Source organism: Pleuronectes platessa, chromosome 15 (assembly GCF_947347685.1).
Source record: "Pleuronectes platessa chromosome 15, fPlePla1.1, whole genome shotgun sequence".
In the NCBI taxonomy this organism is placed as follows: Eukaryota; Metazoa; Chordata; class Actinopteri; order Pleuronectiformes; family Pleuronectidae; genus Pleuronectes; species Pleuronectes platessa.
The window spans coordinates 16,746,695-16,770,365 of NC_070640.1; the positions used below are offsets into that span (position 1 = coordinate 16,746,695).

Here is a 23,671-nt window from a genome sequence, read left to right on the forward strand (position 1 = left end):
TAATGTTATCGGGTGATATTAACCAATACCGACAGATATACATCTCTCTTAGTCTCCATCAGGGTCTCGGCAGGGTCCTTCCCCTGTCAGAGAGCAAAGCCAATCTGCCGGATTGATTAAGTGGGAGCAGCAGGGCAGAAATGGCTGAGTGGAGGATTTCTCCGAGACTCGGGATGAGAGAACAGGGCCAAGGGATCAAAACTTGGCATAGACAAGCTTTAATAAAGTGCCAAAGGTAGATTGAGAAGGTGTAGGAGACCTCTAGTTTCACACTTATCGCAGATCATCACCTTTCTCTCTCGCGGGGAGGCGTCATCTTTAGCTGAAACAAAAATGACTCCCTCCCCCCCCCTGCTCCGCCACAGTTTATGCCTGTGCAACTGCGCTCTTAGATCTCTAAAGACAAACAAACAACAAGCCCCTACTTAATGCAACAAACTTTTTCTTTCATCGCCACCACATCACAGAGCTATTTTAAGATCCTCTGACTGGTTTGATATCTTCTGCTGTGCTAACACAAAGAGGATGGATCGATAGATGATCCGCTTCATTCATTATTAATCAGGGCAGAGAGCAAGAGGGGTGGGAAGTGTGGGAGACAGAAGGAGAAAGGTAGGAGAGACAGGAAAGGAGAGTGGGAGATCACTCGGAGAGGACAGAGAGGTTGCTGGGTAATAAGGAGATTAGTGGGGAGAAGAGAGGGAGAGTGATGCTTCTTTGCATCTCCCCCAGGGCCAAAACACTGCATGGCCACCACCAGGGCTTTAGTTGCCGGCACCCCATGATCTGACACTTGCGTTCCTCTGGGAAGAGTAACCATCAATCCAGTAAAATACCCGTCAGCTCAACCTCTGAAATGACACCAGCGATAACCCCTCTCCCAAGTCCTCCTTGATTACCCTTCATAATCAGTCCCCTGGAATTAGCCCAATGATAGAACCCACAACTTCTGTATTTCATCCAAGCAGTCTCCTAAGGTCTGGAGAGAAAAATGTAACTGAGGCTAGACAATGAAATAAATGTCCTTATAATAAAGAGTTTTTGTAGTAACTAAATACAATGGTCAATTTACCCATCCCTAACTTGACAGAACTATAATTCTTTAACAAGCTTTTCCCAGAGAATTTATTTAATCTATGGCAACAACTGATAGTGTGACAGGTACGAAGACTAAAGAGTGAAAGATAAGTTATATTGTGACATATAGAACTGCATTGCATGCCACAACTGCAGAAACGATGTGGTCTGACTGCCTGCATGGTCAGCGGAAGAAATTAGAATATGGCAGACGGTCATAGACTAGATGATTAATAAGAAACAGTGCTTTAACAATCCACGTCTCTGGACCTGACCTTGAGGTAACCTCCAGACCTCCTGCAGAACCACAGGGACAACCCAGCGTGCTCTCACTGAAGACATCACCCCAACCATCACATTTACCTTTGAAGTAGAATAATTGCTGGAGATGTGTTTGAGTGTCGCACATTTTTAAGAGTGATTTCATATCTCCACCTAAACGACAGGGTGCTCAGACTTAAAATGAAATAAAAACCTCCTTCTCCATGACTTTTTGAAAGACCTGGGCAGCTTCCCCTTCCATTTGTCTCAAGCCAAAAGTGAATTTAAATGAAAGCATATGAGAAAGGTAATAAGTAGCGTCCGTGCTGAGAATCCTCAAGATGGGAAGAACCTTTTTATGATGCAGAGCGCCGTCCCAACTTCCCCCCCGCCCACACACACAGCGCCTCCCTCCCCTACCCTCGTTCCTGATTACATCTCTTCTACCTGCTTCAGGAAGCTCCTCCATGCCACCATATACTGGGATTGCACTCCATACCAAATAAGGACGGTGAAGTACTGATAACACACTCTAGCACTCACCAGGCACAGTTTCTCCAAATCTGACTAATGTCTCACCCTGCATATAATTAGGATGTAAGAACAGGAATGATAGTTGTGACTAAAAGGATAGAGAATCCATGAATAACATTTAATATCTTGTTTACTTTCATTTCATCATGCGTACACAAGCATGAAATCAGAAATAATGCCCCTGAAAATGTAGCTCTCTTTCTGAAATTCACCAAAACTATTTGAAGAATTTCTGACACGCAGTTATTTGCAGTCCCCTGTTTGGACACCAGGGGTCACAGTGTCAACTATTGACTGTCCCATCAGCTCCTTGGATAATCTATGGGAAGATGTGAAATCTGCCCAGCTGCAGTTATCCCAACATATTCCTACTTTACTGCATTACTGCTGCAGCGAGCCGTCAAAATATAAAGCCCATGCACAGCAATCCTCTGATGCACATGCACATAATCTGTGTGCATGAGTGTTTCCAGTGCAGGGCAACCATGTTGCTGATGTTGCCCAGCCAGATGTAGATGCACAATGACACGTTACGTAAGTCGATAGGGCACAGACCTGCTTATTAAGAGGGCTTTGCGGGGGATGAGATTGGCAGTTAATACTGTCTAACACCACATGTGTATGGCATGTCTCTGATGCTTTATGATAGCCCAGGGAAGCATGATACTCACATGACAAGAGCATGAGTGGATGATAATGTGCTGGGACTCTTGCCCCTGCCGAGTTGATTGACAGCTTGAAGGCTCCTGTCAATATAAAGCAGCTGACAGAGGAGTGGTAGCTGACGTCCCCTCTCTTGACCCTCAGTGGCAGAGGTGACCGGCTGCACGTGGCCTCTGCTTTAAATTTTCTGGGACACCGAATAATAGTGATTGATTATGTGTCATCATCAGCACCACCATTATATCTGTGCACATCACAAGAGCTACACTCTAAAAACATCCCCAATTTTTTTTGAAAGGAGAGAGCTTGTACGAGGTAGATGACGAGTCTGTGAGAATGAATAGGTTTTGCCTTCACTAAGTGCTCCTTATTGGCTGCCAAGCACAAAGTCTCCTTATATTCTTCAACAATTCTACACCTCATCTCTTTTTTTTTCTTGCTCTGTCCATTCTCTCAGCCACTCTTCCTAATGTCCAGGTTTCCTGCCGTCCGGTGATAAAAGGGATGTTATCTGGCCACTGGTGTTGTCCTGCATCTCAATGCAGTCCTCTGTCCGCGATGACAATCCCTTTCATACCCTCTGTTCTTGCAAACGTTCACACACAAGGGTCACCGGGCTTCGCAGATCCCTATTCAATCCGTAAATGTTCCTTTATTCTCTGTGACAAACATGGTGAACCTATGTTATTACTTTTATTACATGTGATTTGGCTGACGCTTTTGTCCAAAGCAACTTATAATTAGTACACTCAATATTTATGAGGGGCCATTTAGGGGTTCAGTATCTTGCCAAGGACACTTTGGCATGCAGATGGGGAAGAGTGGGGATTGAACCAGCAACCTTCTTGTTGGAGAACGACCACTCTACCCCCTAGGCCACACCGCCCCCAGAGAGGTCCAATTGAAAAAGGATTTTAGATGTCACTGTGAATGTTGGAGCCTTTGCTCCCTGTCTCCTGGAGGTCAGGGTTCGCTTTTAAGTTCATAAGTTGATCACGTCACTGACGTTGTGATCAACAAGAGCTCGTTCACAAAGGCAGCGACAACGGATTCCCCAATTTGGTAAATTTGAACTTTCTATTCTAAACAGGCCGGTTTAGAACAGGCACTGCACTAGTAAACTTTTATTGTTTAATTTATTATTTAAAATTACAGATCTTAAATAAATGATTTTGGTGTTTGTTAAAAACACTAACTTCCAATTATATTGAATTTAATTTCTCATAAGACAATGAATTGTAGTATAGCCGCACAAATGACGAATTGGAACTATATTCTGTTTAAGATGTCTTTATTTTGCTGTTGATCGACAAATCAATGAATCATCCAACCATTGCAGCTTGGCACTACAGAAGCACTCCACTTGCAGTCTGCTCTCACAAATAATCTTTGAACATTCATTTGTGACAGGTGATCGGATCTGCTGGCGGCAACGTTTATCATTTTAACCAGTGAAAGTGACGGACATCACCGAGTGAGAAATAAGAACCTGCTACCAGAGTGTTTTCTACACTGCTCTATGCTAATAAGAAAGATCCATTAGTGTACTTGCATCTTTACCATCTGTTTGTCTGATCACAGTCACTCACTGGTGCACCCAAATTATTTTGTTCTCACGTCACACACTCTAATTTTCACTTGGGTATGCAGCGTAGTGCTCGCTCTGTTCAGAAGCTGTGGTAATGGAGAGCAGCTCTTAGGGGAGCAAAGAAAAAATACTGTAGATAAAGAAAGGACTAGATTTGATCAGCTTTGAACGTTCATCATGGTCACAGACATTTAGGATATAAAATGATTGAAATATGAAAAGCTCATGTCTCAACTTAAACTGGCACAAAAATGTGAAACTTGTCAATAGTCATGTCAGTCTCCTTACACACACACACACACACACACACACACACACACACGCACACGCACAGAGCACATAGATTATAAAATGGGGGCAGGAACGAGCCAAGCTCTATTTTTGTATCAGGATCAGCCATTTCCTGTTGTTACCTACAGGTAGTGAGGCTTGTGAGATTTATGTTTGAGACGAGGGAGCAGTGAACTTCCTCTGCTTGTTGCAGAGCCGGGCCCAACAACCCCATCACTTTGTGTGTCTGTGTGTGTTGTGTGTGGTGTGTGTGTGGCAGGAGAGTGGGATTCAAGAGAAAACTGTCAGCTTTCTTTCTCTCTTTATTAGGATCCCCATTAGCATCCGCATTACTTTTGGCTTTTTTTTCAGAAGGGTCCACAACACATAAACAAGCAGTTACCATGAAAGACTCAACAAACAAAAACAGCTCATCTCATTGAACTAACAGTGATGTGAATATTACAGTGACTGAGACGTCTCACACAAGCGCACTAATGGAAAAAATAAAAATAGCAATAACAGAAACAACCACAGAGGAAGTAAGAGACAACAGATGTTAACAATGAAATGAGCAGAGTCACGTTATGTGGTCAAGTTACGGATGTTTGAGTCAAGCCAACATTTGTGAAAACCAGTCCAGCCGCCATTTAAGATGAGATGATTGTACATTTGACGGTACAGGTGCTTGATGCATTTCAAAAAGATAAGCTTGACCACAGAATGTAACCCTGCTCGTTTCATTGTCGTTTCTGTTGTTCACCTCCGTTGTGGTTGTGTGTTCGCCTTGTGTCTTTCGCAGTTGTGTTATCAACCCCCGTAACACAAATTGTCATCCTTTCAACGGTCATGAAGTCAAACACAGAATTTGTTTGATCATTTTAATTCTCAAAGAATTTATAAGAAACCTGACTGTTCTTCATTCAAATAAATGAATAATAATTGCAATCACAAATCTTTGTCTCAATGACCTTCTATTTATCCATCCTGCTCTTTCACTCATTTAATCTCATAAAAAAACACAGAAAACTGGCTTTCATGAGAAAGCAACATAATAACCGTCAGTAAGCAGAAGCAGAGGCAGTATATGCCAGAAGATAATAAAATGGCTGGAGGGAAGCAATGAGTCTCTGTCAGTCTTCTCGGTTTCTCTGAGACTGACAGTGATGTGCTTATTTATCACAAGTGAAAACATTCCTAGTCGTTGACATGCACTAGCTTGGCTTGCTTTTAAATGTAACTGCGAATATGAACATGCCCTCACAGCGCAGACATATGGATAAAGGACCATATCACGCCATTTGCACTCCCTGGTACTCTAGCAAATTAGAACATCACACACACTATAGAAAATAACACAAGGCCATAAAACCAAACATCCATAATATTGTACAAGAAGGCAGCTGTTATACAGGACCTATTGCAAATCCTTCCTGTAAATGTGTGTGTGTGTGTGTCATGGAGAGGAAACTCTGTGAAAGAGGTCAGCATGGGATTCACTGCAGCTATTGACTGCTGCTGAGGAAATCCCTTTTCCTTGCTGTTCACAGAGGCGAGGCACCGGAGTCTAATGCATGCTAATCAAGGGCTCAGAAGATAATAGCAGATGGTGTATATGCCATAAATCAAGATTTAACTCACACATGTACAGACAACGCTCGCTCCTTTATATCTCATATGCATAAAACCATATGCCATATTGCAGATTTTGCATACAACTTTCCATACGCCCAAATATCCACAGAGGAGACTTATTTAAATCAAATTTATCTCACAGCACTGACATTCATTTTTACATATGTGTGCAGTAAACTGTGAAATAGTGACATCCTCTTTGATATTTTATTTTCATTTATGCAAAACTGGGGAAAACCTTAAAATACACTTCATCCAACTTACAGGTACTCTGGCATTTCAGGTATAAGGATATGCTGTTATTTATAGAACACATGTCTAACTTTATAACTCTTGTGCTGTTATCTTTTACAGAACTGGAAAGATAACAGTAAGATAAGAATAGTAAAATGTCCCTGTAATAACCACGTACTATTCACCATGTCATGTAGCCATGGTTTGGTGATTTGTATCTGATAACATGTAAATGTATAAATGTGATGTGATCAGACTACATGGTTTGAGACTATGACACTAACTCTGTTTAGGCTGCTTATTGAACTGATCAACCTTGAAGTTTGGATCTTGGTTAAAAAAGGAAAGTCTGTGGACCGAGATGAATCTTCTTCTAGGACCCTCAACCAAACCGCGGGTCTAAATCGGTGCCAGATGATTTTTACGATTTGATGTGTTTTTTATTTCAACGAAGCAGACATATACAGACATTCACGGGTGGCGTTGGTACCTCATCATGGCAAATCACTTCCATTTTAGCAATGATTCTTCAAAGTAAAAGGACCTCATTCGTTTTGTTTTTGCAACATTTTGTATTGGGATGAATTTCAGAGCTTTTATTTTGAAAAGCTGTGAATTTTAATCTGAAGACTGTTAATTCCTTAACAAACCTCTGAAATAGCTGCTGTACAATGTATGAAAAACACCAGTTATGTAAATCCGTCAAGCTTATATCAAAGATACTTGTGAACAGTAATAGAGTAAATTCAGTTTAATTTTATGAAAAACATTGACTATAGATTCTTCATTGCAGATAAACCAGGTAGGATGAACACAACATTTTCTAACTTCACCCTGTACCTTAGAATGTTTCTTTAAAGCTCTGCAAACAACAAACACACAATTTAAAAGTGACAGTATATTGTAGGAGGACTGTTTGAGGAGGACTCACTAACGACGAGGAATAATTCTGAAGTAGCTCCTGAGCAGGTTTAGAACGGGCACTGAACTAGTAATTATAATACCGGCAACATAAGCAAGCTAAAGAAATGTTAAAAAGCACTGTCCAAGGTGCTGATTAGACTGCACACTAGAACTACCATGTGTCCAGGAGCTAATGGTTATTGAAGAGAATTCCTGCTGCTAATAAAGCAGCCTATCTCCCCGTTTTTAAGTTGTAGATTTCATCTAATTTGCAACTTAACTGAATGAAGCCCTTATGGCTACTTACTAATACCCCTCTGACACTTTATTTGGCATAATTGAAATTATGCATAGGGGCTAATGAAGTGCTTTGCAGAATTAAATATATGAGAAAAAACAAGTTGTGATACTAACACTGTGCCATGGGTATTACACTTCAAAGAGGTTCTCCATCTCTCTTTTCAGCCTCCTGCTACTGCTTCATCTGTGTTTTCTACCTGTGTAATATTATCTAATAGACCGAAAAGTCACCTGAGACTAATATATGTTGATCTAATAAATCAATCGGAACAGTTTGTATCTGCATCTGATTGCCTCTCTATTTGCCTGCAACATCAGAGACACATAATCTAGTGCATTAATTAATGAATAACTGCAGAGCTACAACCTGACCAGACACAGTCATGATGTCAACATGCTTTCTATCATCTAGTCTTGTTTTGCCCCTAAAGGCACCTCGCAGCTTAATATTTAGCATATGCATCAAAGGTTAATGAAAGTAAAATAAGTTTACAGGGCTGTAAAAACTTTAAATATACAAACCTAAACCATCAAACACAAGATAAAAAAAACCATAATGTGCATAACTGTCACTTGTACACACACACACATACCGAGGTGTAGAGGTATCCTTCACTATTCATGGCGAGGTACAGCCCTGTCTTTGCCCCCTGGATAGCCACGATCCGCAGTCCCACTGGAATCAAGTTGAACTGTGCTAAATTGGGGAATAAAGTAGGAAGGAGAGATATAGAGTACAGCAAAGAGAGAGAGAGAGAGAGAGAGAGCGGGACGGAGAGAAAAAATAGAGAGTCAAGAGAAGATTGTGAAATCAAACTGCAGTACTGAAGCTGTAGCGGGCTGAACGGCTGAAGCCTCCCTGCCGCATGCTATAGCTCTCTTAAAGCCAAATGCTGTGGCCTCTCAGAGTTTATGTTTGTGTAAACACAACACCATGTCACCTTCACTGTGCTTTTCACTGCCTCTAAACCTGGGTAATAATGGAGATGCTCTGCGACACCAAATAGAGCCTAGAGCAAAGACAGATAAAAGTGGGCAGGTGAAGGATAATGTCGGTTGTAGAATGGATAAAAAATGTAAATTCTTTTAAATACAGTTTGAAAAAGGGCTTACGTCTGAGTGTGGAAGGTCAAATAGGAATCACAAAGAATGATACCCGGAAAAGAACACTATTTTCTGGTCTGAAAACCAAATTTAGACAGCTAAAGGTCACGGTGAACATTCATCTCAGCTACTCAGAAGCACTTTTAACTCAAAGTTGTAGATTCAGTTACAGTTTAGATGGATGTGAGGGATGAGAACCAAGCATTTCTGAGAGTGAGCAAGGACACGTTAAATTAGCAGGTTTGACGTGATGTTCCTTCCCATTAAAAGACAAAAATAACATTACAAATTGGAGCAAATTTGACAGATGAGCTGACAAAACCCTAATTTCAGCTGCAGGGATATAGTACAGTGCGTCTGTTTAGCTCAGTGAATACAGGGCAGCACTTTGCCAAAGCTGGATTTTGTGCTCCCAGTGAGGGTATCAGCTGCTCCAAACTCAAGCAGAAAACTGAGGGTTCCCCTGCTTAGTTCCTCTAACTGCTGCTATAGAGACTAGACTGTGAATAATTTGATTAAACATGTCAGAAAACGACCACAAGCAAAGACATGGAGCCTACAGACAGAGACACTCACAAAATGAGCTGCTTTCATCCCTCGTGCTGTCCATGGTGCCGTCAGGCTGCATCTGCAGGTAGTATCCGTGTTGGCTGTATAGCCGGGTAACAATGCCTTTCAGCTGCGGATCTGCAAGGGAGCACAGGAGAACAACATTGTACTTGACAGGTTTTTGCGATGAGATGTCGAGAGCAGAAATTATGTTCACAGAACCTGGAAAGGTAATAGGTTAGTCAAACATATCTGAGTTTAGAGCATTGACGTTATATTGAGATGGACGACACGTCTCCAACTCCTCTCATTGTCCAAAAATGAAGGCAAAATATACTGAATAAGGGTGGATTGTGGTTTTGACATAATTAGGAGCCAGAGTCTTTGTATTGGAACCGATACACATGCTCAACGAGTCAGTGGATCATGATATTTCACATCTATTTTATATCATCAATTGACCAACTAAAGACAGACTTACTGGAAAAATGAGAATTTGAACATTTGTCAGTGTGACAAAAATAACCTAATATATAAACCGTCTTGAGCAAAAGTTATTTGACGGGTACTTTTTGGTTTGGTCCATGTCCCGTCTGCCAACATGGAGGGCAGGGTTTATGACCTGTACTGCAGCCAACCACCAGGGTGCAGATGAGGTTTGCTGAAGAGGTTTGAAGCTAGATAATGTTCTATATGTATAAATGTAGGTTTATGTGTAACTATTGGATAGATTGTAGTGTAGTGTAAACATGCATCTTGTCATTGTGAGCGTGTTAACAAGTTGATGCTGACATTTAGCACAGATCAGTGCAATGCTTAAGTACAGCAAGCATGGCTGTGTTAAAGGGGTAGTTCACCCAGAAATGACACCACACGAGCAGTAGGGAGGCAGGTTATGTTTTTTCTGTTGGCTTCATTGGTTCTGAAGATAGGTCACTAATATCTTCCATTGAATTGTATTCAGTTGCAACACTGTTTACTCCAGCAGTTCACCCACCCCTCCATTGGCATAGGGGTGAGTAGATAATGAGTGAATTTTCATTTCTAGGTGAAATATCCCTTTAAACAGGTCTAGATACATTACATATAAGGCTTTTTAACTCCCACTCTTCTGCTCTTTTATTTCAACCACATTAACAATAAAAGCATAAATGACCTTGCACACTTTAAAGTCATGAGAAAAGCCCATTGGACATAGGTCTAATGGCTCAAAGTAGAATGATGCCTGGCAAAACAGGTTATGATTGATCCCTTACATCAATACCATAATAGAGGAACACTTATCCATTCTTATACACACTTCACGATTCTGCTGAAAAAAATGAATACATCCATTTATGTTTTGTATTTGTTGGCTTTACGGAGAGAAAATATAAAGATATTTAGCACTAAAATGAGGGTTCAGGCGTTCATTATTCAATAACAATTTCCTAGTTAATATGTGTGCCCATTGTTGAGCTAATTCATATAACACTGGGCCTATATAGCGTACAGTGAATCTGAAATGCTGTCAGCAAAGTGGTGAATAAAGAGCATGTATAACTTAAGCAAACACATCTGCCCACAGTCTTGTTACCAGTATTTTTAGTGAGCTAAGGGGCCATCAGAGGGTGAAGTCAAGTGAAAGAGCAACTCTGTGTCCCGCTAAATAAAATATATATAATCAAGCGGCCTGTGTGGTGGTGGAAGAGAGGGGATGGAAGGTGAGGAGAACGGTTGAATGTTTCATGAGTGGAGTCCCTGCAGCCTACTTTGCGTTCATTTAAGAAACAGACAGAATCCTCGCATGCAGAAGCTCTCAGGCATCACCAGTGCCCCACTTAGTCCGGTCAGGCCCAGCGAAGTGACCAGTCTCCTTCAATGCAGCATTAACGAGAGCAATGAGACGTGGACGGAGGAGCTGTTTATAAAGCGGGCCTCCCGGAGGAGCGCGGGGCCATCGGGGAGTTCCCCCTCCGCTCAACTCCACCCATGCCCTCGCGCACCCCCTCCAGGGAGGGACTGAGGGCACTGCGCAATCTACCTGTCGTCTCCGGACTAGCACGGGGAGCAAGAGAGTGGCAGAGGATGCAGGAACAAGATCTGTAGGACAATTTCCCACAGGAAGTGTGCCAGGGTTGAAACATCAGTGGAAGTGTGACCTACTCCCATTGTTCCATGCATATACATCTGCAGCACTCACCCACCCTCTCTCTTTCAAAGCTGCTTGTCAAAACATTTCAGTATCTCTTGCTCTTGCAACTTCTTCCTCCTCTTCTTTTCTCCCCTTTTCCATTTCATATCCTTTGAGTTATGCACGCTTTCATCCCACCTAATAACATCATACATCATCCAATCAGAGCGGGAAAGCCGTTCATTACTTGTCCCCACAGATGCGAAAGAAAGGGATGAGAGAGGGAGAGGGAAAGAAAGGGGGAATGGGAGAGCAGAGGGACAGCGAGGAAACAGTGAATGAGATGATACTGTCATTTCATTAAGAGCGACGGTTGTACGTGCTCGGGAAACAAAAAACACATTCGGGCAGAAACTCAATAGACAGCTTTTGCAATATGGCTGCAATCATACCCCCTTGCTCTGTGTCAGGGACACTAAAACTAATGTTTCACTTAGCGGATCCGGCTCCGACTTCAAACGGCTCATCCCACCATCCCAATGCACGATAAATTCTGGTCCCAAATAATGAAAGTGTGCTCCGAGCAAAACCCACAACAGTCGAGTTTTACTGCAAGTGCATCAGAGGTAACAACACTTTTCTTCTTTGGACTCTCTGCACCTTATTTTCATACAAATATTCACATTTGATCTAATTAGGCACAAACTTAAGTCGGAACTTATTATTCTGCTTCTTTGGACAACACCGGTTTTGCCTTGACCATAGGTTTATTGTCACAGTCGTTTTAAACCAAAGTGTCACATTTTCTAAATGTAAAGTTTCATGCTCATAAACTAGGGCTGCGCCTACCGATTATTTTGTTATCAATTAATCTAGCGATACATTTTTGGATGAATCTAACGATCATTTTGTATTACTTGATTAATATGTTAATGAATTTGTGAAAATACAAATTTAAAAACTTGAGTCTTGTCATCTTCTCTTAAAATATGTTTTAAAGGCCTTATTCCACAACAAAAATTCACCCATTCTGAACAGCCTTTTTACAGTTCCATAACAAAATCTCTCCAAAATAAAATAAGTGCAAGAGTTTGTTCCAGTCAAATAAAAGGATTATATCAAACTATATTTAGCCGTCCAGCAATTAAATAAATGCAAACCAAAATAAAATACAAGTAAGTTTCTGGAGGAATATCAAAACACTGTTTAAATTCAATAATACTAAATATTATAAATAAACAAAGTGCTTAATTTTACATCAAAACTTTACTTTTTGTTTGTTTGAGTTTCCCCTTTGCCTTTTTAAAAATATATAACATCATTACACATATAAGCAATCTCGAAATATTAACAACTAAACAGCTTTACCTTTCCTCTTTGTTCCCACTTCCTCTTAATTCAGTTGTGTGCCTCTGCCCTATCATAAACTCAAGATTTGGGGATTTTAGACCGGTGGTTTGACAAAACAGGACGTTTGAAGATGTGACCTTGGGCTTCTGGTTTTGGGGGAAGGTCATATTCCTTTGACAGCATCTCGCACTAACACCAGTCACAATGAAGAGACATAGACATTATGTCATAATCAAACAATTTGCTGAACTTGGAGATTTGCCAGTTTCGTTTGGCATATGAGCAGACTTTTTCCACATCTTGCAAAGAGCATATTCATTTGATGGCTGTTAGGTGGTCACATTCTTTGTCTTCCCACAAACATAAACTCTGAGAGGTCCCAGCATTTGGGTTTAAGAAAGCTATCGCATGTGGCAGTGACAGTGCAGCCATTCAGCTTGCTACATCTTCAGCATTGCAGTTTGATTTCATAATCTGCTCTGACTCTATTTTTTCTCTCTCTCTGTCTTTGCCATACCTTATCTTTCTCCTTCCTACTTTATTCCTCACGCATTTCACAAGCTACATATTGACTTAACTATAATTTTTCACACAATCATTATTAGCAACCATTTGATCAGCAGCTGCATTTGCCTGTACAACCAATAATACATGTAGGTTTGACTCTCCTGAAATAAATGATGACATCATCTGCTGTATGACTGATTTTATAAGACGTTATTCTTGATTTTGGTTCTGGCAGCTTTTAAGAATTGTGATCTTATGGAAGAAAGATGTGTAAAACTAAAATATTCAAATTCCCAAAGATATTTTATGCCATTCTGTCCGTATTTGCGTCGGCCATAAACTCGTGAGTCTCCTCTTTTTGCCTCTAATAGTTCAGTGCTGCATCAAGGCTTTTAACAACATGCAAATTAACAAAACTGTGCATAATCATAACACTGACTCAACTCGGTGTCATCAAATAGCAGAGATGCACTACATCCCCATGTGTATTGTGCAAACTGCTCCCCTCTCACTGTTCTGACAGCACGTGTCTGCATAATGCAGTCGCACACACACAAACACTCACACACACACAGACACTCACCAGACACCATTTTTCTCTGCCTTTGTCGTTAATGTTGCAGTATGGAGGTATTTGGATATATCCATGAGTGCTCCAACCAAACATGTTACATGGTCACCTGTGTTACATATAGCTTTCATCATATTCATTCATTCATCATCAAATACAGAGTAAAATATAGAACACATTACACCAAGGTCAGATTTGTCTTTTGAAGGAGTTGTGAGAATACATCTCTTCTACAAACCTGACCCACCACTGATGATTTGTGTAAACCTGGATATTCTTTGCCCTTTCAAAATGTAAAAAAACACATTCATTTTCCTTTGCTAAGGGGGTTTTCACCCTTTAACTTTTTTGTTGTTGGTGTCTTGTAAGCAACATTTTGGAAAAACTACAAAACGGATTACCGAAAAACCTAGAGGAAGGATGTGGTAGTGGTCAGGGAAGAACTCATTAAATCTTTCTGCGGCTCTGGATCAGGAGGCAGATTTGTGTTGGCTATTGAGCCTTGGCGTAGGTATGCACTCTGCTGAGCCAAGGTGCGGTTTACATCCACATCTGTCTAGATTAACAAGATATATGTGAATGTGATAAAGGAATTTAAGATAAGCTATTGTGGATGGTTTCATAGTAAGCAAAGCAGGGATTGAGTGATGGCTAAAACCATGTTTGGTAAGGTCACAGTGACCTTGAAAAAATGTAAGAAATTCCAACCAGCATTATTGAGGTTACAGGTTCTTGAGATTGGGGCAGACGGATGGAAAGATGTACGAGTTGAGTCATAACAATGTTTGTCATTTTCATTAAAGCACTGAATACCACTTTGATAAAGATGGGGAACTTGCAAGAGACACATTTTTAAAAAGAATGACAAAACCTTGACTTTTAGAAGAGTCTATCTACTAATTACAGAAATTTGTCTCTCCGTCTGTCTGGTGGAAAGCATATCTTGAGAACCGTTCATCTAAGGGTGCTGATCTCTGTCATGGCAACAACATTCATTGAGTCAGTTATTTTTGGGCTATTTGTCTACAAAGTAAATAATGTTCATTTTGTCACAGAAATGCTCTATACTTAATATAATTTTTATTCTGTAGAGTTGTGAACCTTGATCCGAATATTATGCTGAATGCCTGAGAGACCTTTGAAATAGACGACATACAATGTATGAAAAATGACACCTGTTAAATAAACCATTCAGGCTTGCATATAAGAAAAACACATGGGCAGTGATGAAGCAAATTTAGTATTTTATGAAAAACATTGTCCATAAAATAGGTGCAAGACATTTTATTGATAATAGGTCACTTTTACAATTTCATTCAGAAATCTCCAACTAACATCACCACAGGCCAAGCAAACAGCCCACTCCGAACAGACAGGTTTAGAATGTACATTAGTATGAACACATTAGTAATTCTAAACTACACAAGTAACAACAGAAACACTTTACAAAATTGCATGCATAAAAGTGCTGCAGTGCCAGTGGCCCCTTTTAAACTTATCTGCTTGTGTCCGTGCCTCATAAGAGTGAGCATGCATTACAAAGCATGCCAACCCCCCCCCCCCCTGTCCTTCATAAGCCCTGGAGAAGTACACTGACAGATACTGACACACTGTGACAGCAGTCTACCTCTGGTTGGATTAGCAAAGCACACAGGGTTGTTCGTGAGCAGAGAGCCTGTGTTTGTATCATGAGGCTGCACCGAGTGCGCATGGAGCCTCGACTGCTCCACAGGGGTAAACAGAAAAAGAAAAACTCTCCAGACTCAAAGGTCATGTTTGCCGATTTGGTTATGTTAAAGCGTGCTTGTATTCAAACAGTATATCACAGGGGGCCAAAGGCAATCATAGGTTTAAATAATGTATAAATGCATTGTTTGAAGTGGAGCATAAATTCACTGGTTGAAAGTACCTGATGATTCAGTTGTGTACTACAGTTGAGTATTAACATTTCATGTGTTCTTCTAATGCTAAACACCAGAGGGAAATATTGTACTGCATTTATCTGACAGCTGTAGTTACTTTTCAGATTAACGTTTCACAAAAAGCAAAAACATGATAAGCTTAGAAAATTAAATGCTTTGATACAGATTAAATCAGCGGCTCAATCTTTTTTTAGCCTGTGACCCATTACAAAAAAGCATGTGTGTCTAGCAGAGGCCTATTATCACATTTCAGATGTCTGAGATCTCAGCAGTTCCACTTAAACGACTGTTAAAGGCAAACAAAAGTAAAACTCACTGATACTTTACAAAGATCAGAGAAGATCCAAAGAATCAAATAAATGCATGTAGAAGTACTTCATTTTTTCTTCATTTTTTTTTATCAACTCATGAGCCCCCAGATCTATTTGGCAGTCTTTGAAGTGATCCCGTTGGGAGCCAGTGGCCTAAAGTTTCAACTTCTACACAAAGAAGTAACTGACTGGGGTAAATCTAGCACTTACAACAGAGAAATGATATTCAGATTTACATCTTTGAATCAGTCTTAACAATAATTATGTCACATAATGATTATCAGTCATAGAGGACATTTCTCTATTGAACTAATACTTTTACTTCAGATTATTTTAGATGCATTTGATAATACCTTGCACACAGTACGAATCATTCCTATTAATGATTTATCTGTAAGGTGCTTTCTCGAGATATGTTTGCTGCAGAGAACATGATATACCCTCATGTAGTGCATGTGGTAAAAATAGACTGTTCATTAGTCCATCGTTTGTACTCGTGTATTGTGTTACTTATTTTCAATTTTGTCTTTATTATATTAACTACTTGGTATGGTTTAATGTAAGCTGAAAGCAGAAATATAAATGTCTACCGTGTATTACTGATAACTTTGGCATACTTTGAATTCTGATCTAGTCCCGGACCACTGCTGCAACAGATGCTCAAAATCATTTCTGATTTCTCGCCAAAAAAACTTCATATCTATGCCAATAAATCCACACCATACCCTACATATTCTTTAGCTGCTAAAAAATCTTTTTTGCTCGTTGGAACCCACAACTTCTGTGGGTTGGCAATGGATGCCAGACCTTAGTCCAAGTCAAATTGTAAATAATTTAATGCAGTGATGTTAAATTAAGTGACAAACTTGTAGTTAGACCTAACAGTGCTAACCAAACGTAGAGAAATGGGTATATAGCCTCCATCGTTATTGTTGTAGCTGGTGCATGCCCATTACACAGAGCAACTGTGGGCTTACGTGAAGTAAACTGTGATGTCATCATTTTACCATTTTACAAGCCCACGCAGATACAACCAAAGTTTGAGAAAAATCTGCTATTTTAAAGACGTTTGTAAAAAATCTCATTTTAAGTGACTTACAATTTCTCTTGAAAAGTGGGTGAGATGCTGTAACATCAAGTACATTTTTTGTTTTGTTAAATCTGTGGTCAGATTGTATGACTGTGTATAATCATGATTCTTACCATTTGTATTCTATCATCTCTCTGGGGAGGTGCATCCCAAGCTCAGCAGAGCCTGTACATTATCTCTCGGGCTGAGCACACCTAAATCTGCCCTGGCAGAACTTTCCAATAAATATGCCAGCAACGCAACCTGCAGCCTCGACTGTCCTGGGTATTTCCCGTGGAGAGGAGGCGTGTGACTACATCCATCACTCCGGGGACACATGTGGGCTTGAGTGACAGAAAACATTCCCTGATCCAGGTCAGTGGAGTGTGGGTCAAAGGGAGCTCGCCGTCTGTGTATGTGCATCAGCACACAGGTGTTGTCAGCACAGCCAACAACATGTCGACTTATCAGCAGGCCTTTTCATTCCAAGTGACCTCTCCACACCAAGAACAAAGCAGGTGTGTAGATATGGAGGGTTTTAAGTTTAATAGATTGCGTATGTCTTGTGAGCTGTTAGTTACATTTTCCTATTATCTGATGCTGAAAATTGCCAGTTGCTCAAAGATGCGTAAAGTTAAATTCAAAACCAAGCCCTTATTCGATGAACCAACACAAGGAGGTGTTTCTTTCGGTTCTGTATAAATTTTGCAAAAGCATCAGACAGAGTCACAGGAGCATTTTGTTTATTAAATTTGGTTTGTCTCTAATCCCAGCTGTAGCCGCAGCTCGGTCTTCGCAGGGATGCCCCTCATCAATTTACATTTGGAGATGATAATCATTTTGAAAATACCATTGGGGAGTCCGCAGCTTAGACCTACAGTAAACCCATTCATACAGCAATTATGTATGTGTCTGTATAAATGAGGTCAGTGCACATAAGAACCCAAGGTAATCACTTCATGCATCACGCCTGCTATCAAGGACATTTAAACCCTTAGCTGCGGTGTAATTGCTCTGGAAAAATAAGCGTTGGTTGAGGTTTATCGCTAATCAGCATAGTGTATAGCTATAGGTGTTGGTTATCATTACACTAATGTATTTATCTGGCCTGATTTGAGCTCAGTATGTCGTTTCTGATCTCCCTCCTGCCGCGCTGCTCTTGATAAGGGTGGAGGTAATTACTGGGGGGCTGCCTGACTGAGCAGCCAAGGGCATTTCTTCTCCAGCTCCGACCAAACCAAACAACAGGGGTTTTCCTCTCAGCTTAGATTTTCAGGACTCCCTGACTCCCCCTGTTTTCTCCCATCATGCTCACTTTCACTTTCAGCCGCTCTCTATGTCTCCCCTCTCCCTCTTTGTGTATGCATGCATGCATGCGCCTAGATGCATGTGCACTGCATGCATGCATGCATGCAAGAAAGTGGGATTCTGTCTCTTGTGTGGTGTTTGACTCTGCTTCTAATAAAAGGAGAACATGGTTCTTTTTTTCTCCTTTCCTAAACTGGGCCATGTGCTCCACAGTGCTGCTAGTAATTATCAATCTTGTGGGAAGATAGAGGGCGAGAGGAGAGGAGTGAGGAAGAAAGAAAGTCAGAAACGCTGGTTAACAACAGGGAGGAAAGACTGAATGCTTCACAATTTTCCAGTAATACAGGAGGAAAGGATTGGGAGAGCAAAAGAAAAGGGCAATGTTAGAACGAGAGAAGGACACAAAGATATAGAGTGTGACAAGCATGAGAGGGAGGGAGAGGAGATAGGGGAAGACAGCTTGAAAAAGGATGATGTAGAGGAGGAAGAAGAGGGATTGCGGGACAGGGGGCGAGGTTAAAAGAGGAATGAGAGCGAATGAGGTGCATCATGTCACCTGCAACTCCAACAACGGCCTCTTCATTTACATCCAAGGCTCCATAAATCATTTCTCGTGACAATGGCAGCGGTTCACCTAAGTGAAAGCGAGTTAGTGCCGCTTATTAACGGTGCTGACAGGAGCATGTCAAACACGGGCAGAAGCAAATAGGACTCGCACTGCCTCCCTGGCAGACATTCAGTATTCACATATGTGAATCATTAACATATGACAGGAACATATCAGTGGCAGTTAACAACATGCTAAACTCAGGGGGATTGAGAGTGATGTGGTGTGGCCTCGCAGCCTCATCAATAACATAGTGTACTATACAGAGGCACAGGATCAGGACCAATGTGCCGAACAGCTCCCCAACACAACTCACCTATCCTTTTTTTTCTCATGGACCCTCCAGCAAGGACACAAATAGGCCCTTTAATATATTCGGAACAAACAAACACAAACATTCCACTACACTCCCAAAGGGGTCCGGACCTCTGTCAGATCGTGTGATGATCACACAAGTAAACACACAACTGAGCTTAAACTGCACAGCAGACGGATCAAGAGACGACTCGGTATTTGAACCTGCATTGGTTTTTCTTGCTGAAACTGTTTTCATATAGTCCTCACACGGAACGATTTTCCCACACAGAAGAGGAGGAAGAAGGAGAAGGAGGAAGTAGACCTCGAGTAGAGACGCTTAAGAGCAGCCTGGCACCAGAGGAGGGAATCCATTGAAGGATTGAAGCCAAACATTGTCTGAGATTAAGTTTAGCTGACACAGTTTCAATACTCATGCAGCTGTATTTGAATAGATACAGCCAGCAAAAGCCTGAATGATAGGTTTCATCAAACTCAACAGGATTACACAAAGATTATGTTTTAAATGATACACTGTTTTACAGGCAAAAATAGAGAAGACATTTTTAAGGCTGAGTGTTAGAACCTTCTATTCGTAGCCTGCATTAATGTCTCCCCTGTTTGTGCACGTCTGAATAGATAATACGAACCAGTACCACTGTAAAAATCATGGGGGGCAGTTTGGTCAATAGTTCGAGCAAGACGATCATTGAATAGATTTCAACAATAGCATAACTTCGAGAGGCGTGGATATATGTCGGCAGTGACGGTTACATCTTTTTAAACATCTCCATTTCTTCACGTACGTAAGGGCAGCATTAATGAGCCTTCAGAATGTTTGCTTTTGTCTCCAGGGACTTTTCTCTGCTTTCTCAGTCAATTCCTAAACTGAAATTCTGAGTACTGAGTAAGATAATGTAGGTCAGGACGTGTGATTAAATAAGCCCTGAAAAGAAATTTGACGTGGTTTGGTAACACACTTGTCCATTTAAACTATAGATTGTGTTCACAATGCTGCGGAGTTTGTTTGTAGTTCGTTTATTTACCTCTAAGAATTATATTTCCAAATTCACATGTCTTCTTATTTTCTCTCCTGTAGTAATTGTGCTGTACAAGCCAAATCATCTTGACCCACCTCCCACATGTTAGTGGATGGGACATGTCTAGAAATGTCCCACACTTGTGTTTCGGGAAGTGCAATACTTGGGACAATTCTAGCTTCTAGCTACCATGATATGTGCCTATAAGTGTCCCAAGTATTTTATTTCCCTAATCAAAAGAGTGGGACATTTCTAGGCATTTTGCCTGAATGATAAGTGCCTAGAAGTGTCCGGCTCATTCTGATTGGTCGGGACATTTCTAGGCATTTTTCTATAATGATAAGTGCCACAAGTGTCCGACCCACCCTGATTGATCGGGACATTTCTAGGCATTTTTGCTATAATGTAAAGTGCCTACAATTGTCCCATGTATTGTATTTCCCTAACCAAAAGTGTGGGACATTTCTAGGCATTTTGCCTGAATGATAAGTGCCTAGAAGTGTCCGGCTCATTCTGATTGGTCGGGACATTTCTAGGCATTGTTGCTATAATGTTAAGTGCCTACAAGTGTCCCCCGTATATTGTACATCCCTAACTACAAGTGTGGGACAATTCAAGGCATTTTGCTATAATAAGTGCCTAGAAGTGTCCGGCTCATTCTGATTGGTCGGGACATTTCTAGGCATTTTGCTATTATGATAAATGCCTAGAAGTCTCCCAAGTATTGCACATCCGTAACCACTAGTGTGGGACATTTCTAGGCATTTTGCTTTAATGTGCCTAAAAGTGTCAAACCTTTTTTTTTTGTTATAGGTAGTCATTATCACCCTGCCGTACACTCAAGGGTCAATTTATTCATTATTTTATTCTATAAAAATGGGGTTAAACATCCTGATTGACAGCTGACAATGACTCATGATTGGTCAAGCATGTGTTTCGACCTGGATAAAAGGGACCTTCCCGACGCCATTTTGCACAATATGGCAGCGTTTGTATTCAGGATAATTTGGCTTCATTTTTGGATGGTGGGAGGAAGCTGAGACGCATTCTTCATTTTAATTTACAATCTAAGTTTCAGAAATGATTACACTGTCTGATTCTCTCCATCACTTTCTGTTGTCAGATTCAGGACGGAATTGAGCAGCACGATGAGTTTTTTCTTTCGACTGTGGAGCGGAGAGAGAACAGGACCAGCAGCTGCAGGTGTTCCGAATGATGTGGACCTCCAACTACAGGTGAGAGTATTTATATCGATTTAACAAATCTTATTTCTAAAAGTCATCACATGTAAATGTTTAAGGTAAAATTCATAGTAGCATCATTTTTCAGCTTGTCTCAATGTCAGTTGGATGATAAAAATTGACTGATAAGAACCTTTAACAGACACATGGTGTTTATGTTTGCTGATATACACCAAAATAAAAAGTTACATTTCGATTACATTTCTTTGTCATAAGGGTTAGAAAATGACATCTTGGGAATGTATAATGTATAATATTTAAGCCAATATATCTGTATCAGAAATATTTTACACTTGCCATTTGCCCCCAAAAATCCACCATCCGTTCAGGCTCTTTTCCTTATAAACACGGAATGTTCTGAAAAGGTAAAAACTAGAACTGTGTAATGTGAGATTTTAATTAGGTATTTCAAAAATGTAATGATTACATTTTCATAGTAGTGCCTTTTTTTGTCCATGTGCACTCATATCTTTTGGCTATTAAAAGTGGTCTATGCTTCTGCTTCTCTGACAGCCGTTTTGCCATTACCTCTCGTCCTCCGTCCTCGCTCTCCTCCCCTTGTTAAAGGTAAATTCAATCTGTCCTTGTCTGCGTTAATCAAAGCGCCCGCAGATTCAATTTAGCAGGTATGTGTGGGAGATTAAGGTGCCATCCTCCGGACGACAAGAAACAAAAGGATGCTCTTTGTACACACATTCCTCCGCCGCCTTGCTCTGAGTAAGACTTAAGGCCATTGTCAACAGCCTCTCTATGGCTGAATATCTTTTCACAGGCCAACTCTAAACTCTGACTGCAGTAATACTCGCCGAGAAAGAAACTGATCCCTCTGATCCCCTCGTGTCTACCGTCTTTATTTGCAGAGTGTCTGAGGAGCTTCTCCAACCCAGAGACACAAAGTCAGATAAACCTTTAAAACTAAAATAATATCTAAGTGCGTACCTTAATCTTGTATGGATTTTTGCATCATATAACAGACTTTAGGAGATTAGAGCCCAAACTTTGATGTTTCACTGTGGATTAATCTGGGTATATCTTGGACAAAGTTTAAGCAATAAACTAGATCGCCTACTTCTTAACGCGTGAACAGCTGCTTCACCATCCTGCCATCCTCATCAACACCATTTGGGACCAGACATTTTAAATCCGACCGATGAAACGAGGGTTGTTCAAGACGCCCAGACATCGCTGACCCCAGCAGCAGTCGAGCACTAATCTTTTGTTTGTCCTGACTAGATGTTCACAAAACAGAAATCTGTTATTTGGAAACTGTTCAGAATTCGTTTAACACTGGATATTATTTGAAAATGTTTAGTACTTGTGCTTTTATAATAACCTATTTCATCACCGTTAACACAAAGATACTTTTTCAGTATTTTACGAAAAGCTTTACACTCAACACCCAAAAACTTGGTTTATTCTCCTCATTGGGACTGTATGGGTGTGGTTTGATCAGGGTTGATTGACCTCCTACTCACTAAGCCCTGCCCACTACAAACCAGTGCTCAGACAGGAAACGAATATGGGTGTTCGTTTGTTATGAGGCAGTGTATGTAATTCTTGGACTCTGATATTCCCTCATATCCGCCGTACTTGACGTAGGTCTGACATTTGACTCTTTACAGTCTTGAAAAGGTCTTAAACCTGCAATAACCATGATAAATCTCTTCTGTGAAGTCAACAAAACCTCTGCGGGAAGTCGTAGGAGCCCGTCTCTTACTATGAGGTAAATGAGATTATGTGTTTCAGGTCCTGTAATGCAAACGCAGGTCTCAAGTGTTGAGAGTCCTTAAAGATAACCTAACACTTTCAGGCCTCCAATAAACAAACCAAGAAAAACCTAGTACAAATTTGTAACTAGAAGGTGACTATGAGTTCATACCTCCACTAAGGCTTAACATTCCTCTTACGGAACCTCATTCAAATTCTCCAGTTACAGAAATTTGTTTGGATGTGCAACAAATCACACACACTCATATATATCAGTCCCCTAAACATGCCTGATTTCTTTCATAAAGATCAATGAATTTTCCTCAAATTCAGTGACAAAGTAAAATAAAAAAACGCCTTACAATATTAAAGAAAGTGGAAAAAAGTGCTGGATCCGCCCCCATTGACAAGCATCTGCACCAAAGTGGATTCTTCCCAGTCCCACATCACATCCTTCCACCAAGTTATCGTGGAAATCTGTCCAGTACTTATTGCATAATCCTAGGAAATAAC

The 23,671-nt window shown here is 40.7% G+C and overlaps 1 protein-coding gene across 4 annotated transcripts in view; it reads right to left on the reverse strand.

Annotated features, from left to right (window-relative positions):
- fgf11b (fibroblast growth factor 11b) overlaps positions 1–23,671 on the reverse strand; it is a 32,137-nt gene that overhangs the window by 2,769 nt on the left and 5,697 nt on the right. The window contains exons 4-7 of one of the 4 annotated variants that reach the window (XM_053441559.1): positions 19,345–19,348; positions 17,221–17,237; positions 9,146–9,256; positions 8,059–8,162 (exon numbers count right to left, since the gene is read on the reverse strand). In XM_053441559.1, coding sequence (XP_053297534.1) covers positions 8,059–8,162; positions 9,146–9,256; positions 17,221–17,237; positions 19,345–19,348 — 236 coding nt within the window. Of the gene's footprint in view, positions 1–8,058; positions 8,163–9,145; positions 9,260–11,355; positions 11,372–17,220; positions 17,238–19,344; positions 19,349–23,135; positions 23,162–23,671 lie in introns of those variants that run through there. The other 3 variants (XM_053441558.1, XM_053441561.1, XM_053441560.1) reach the window with 3 other exon arrangements.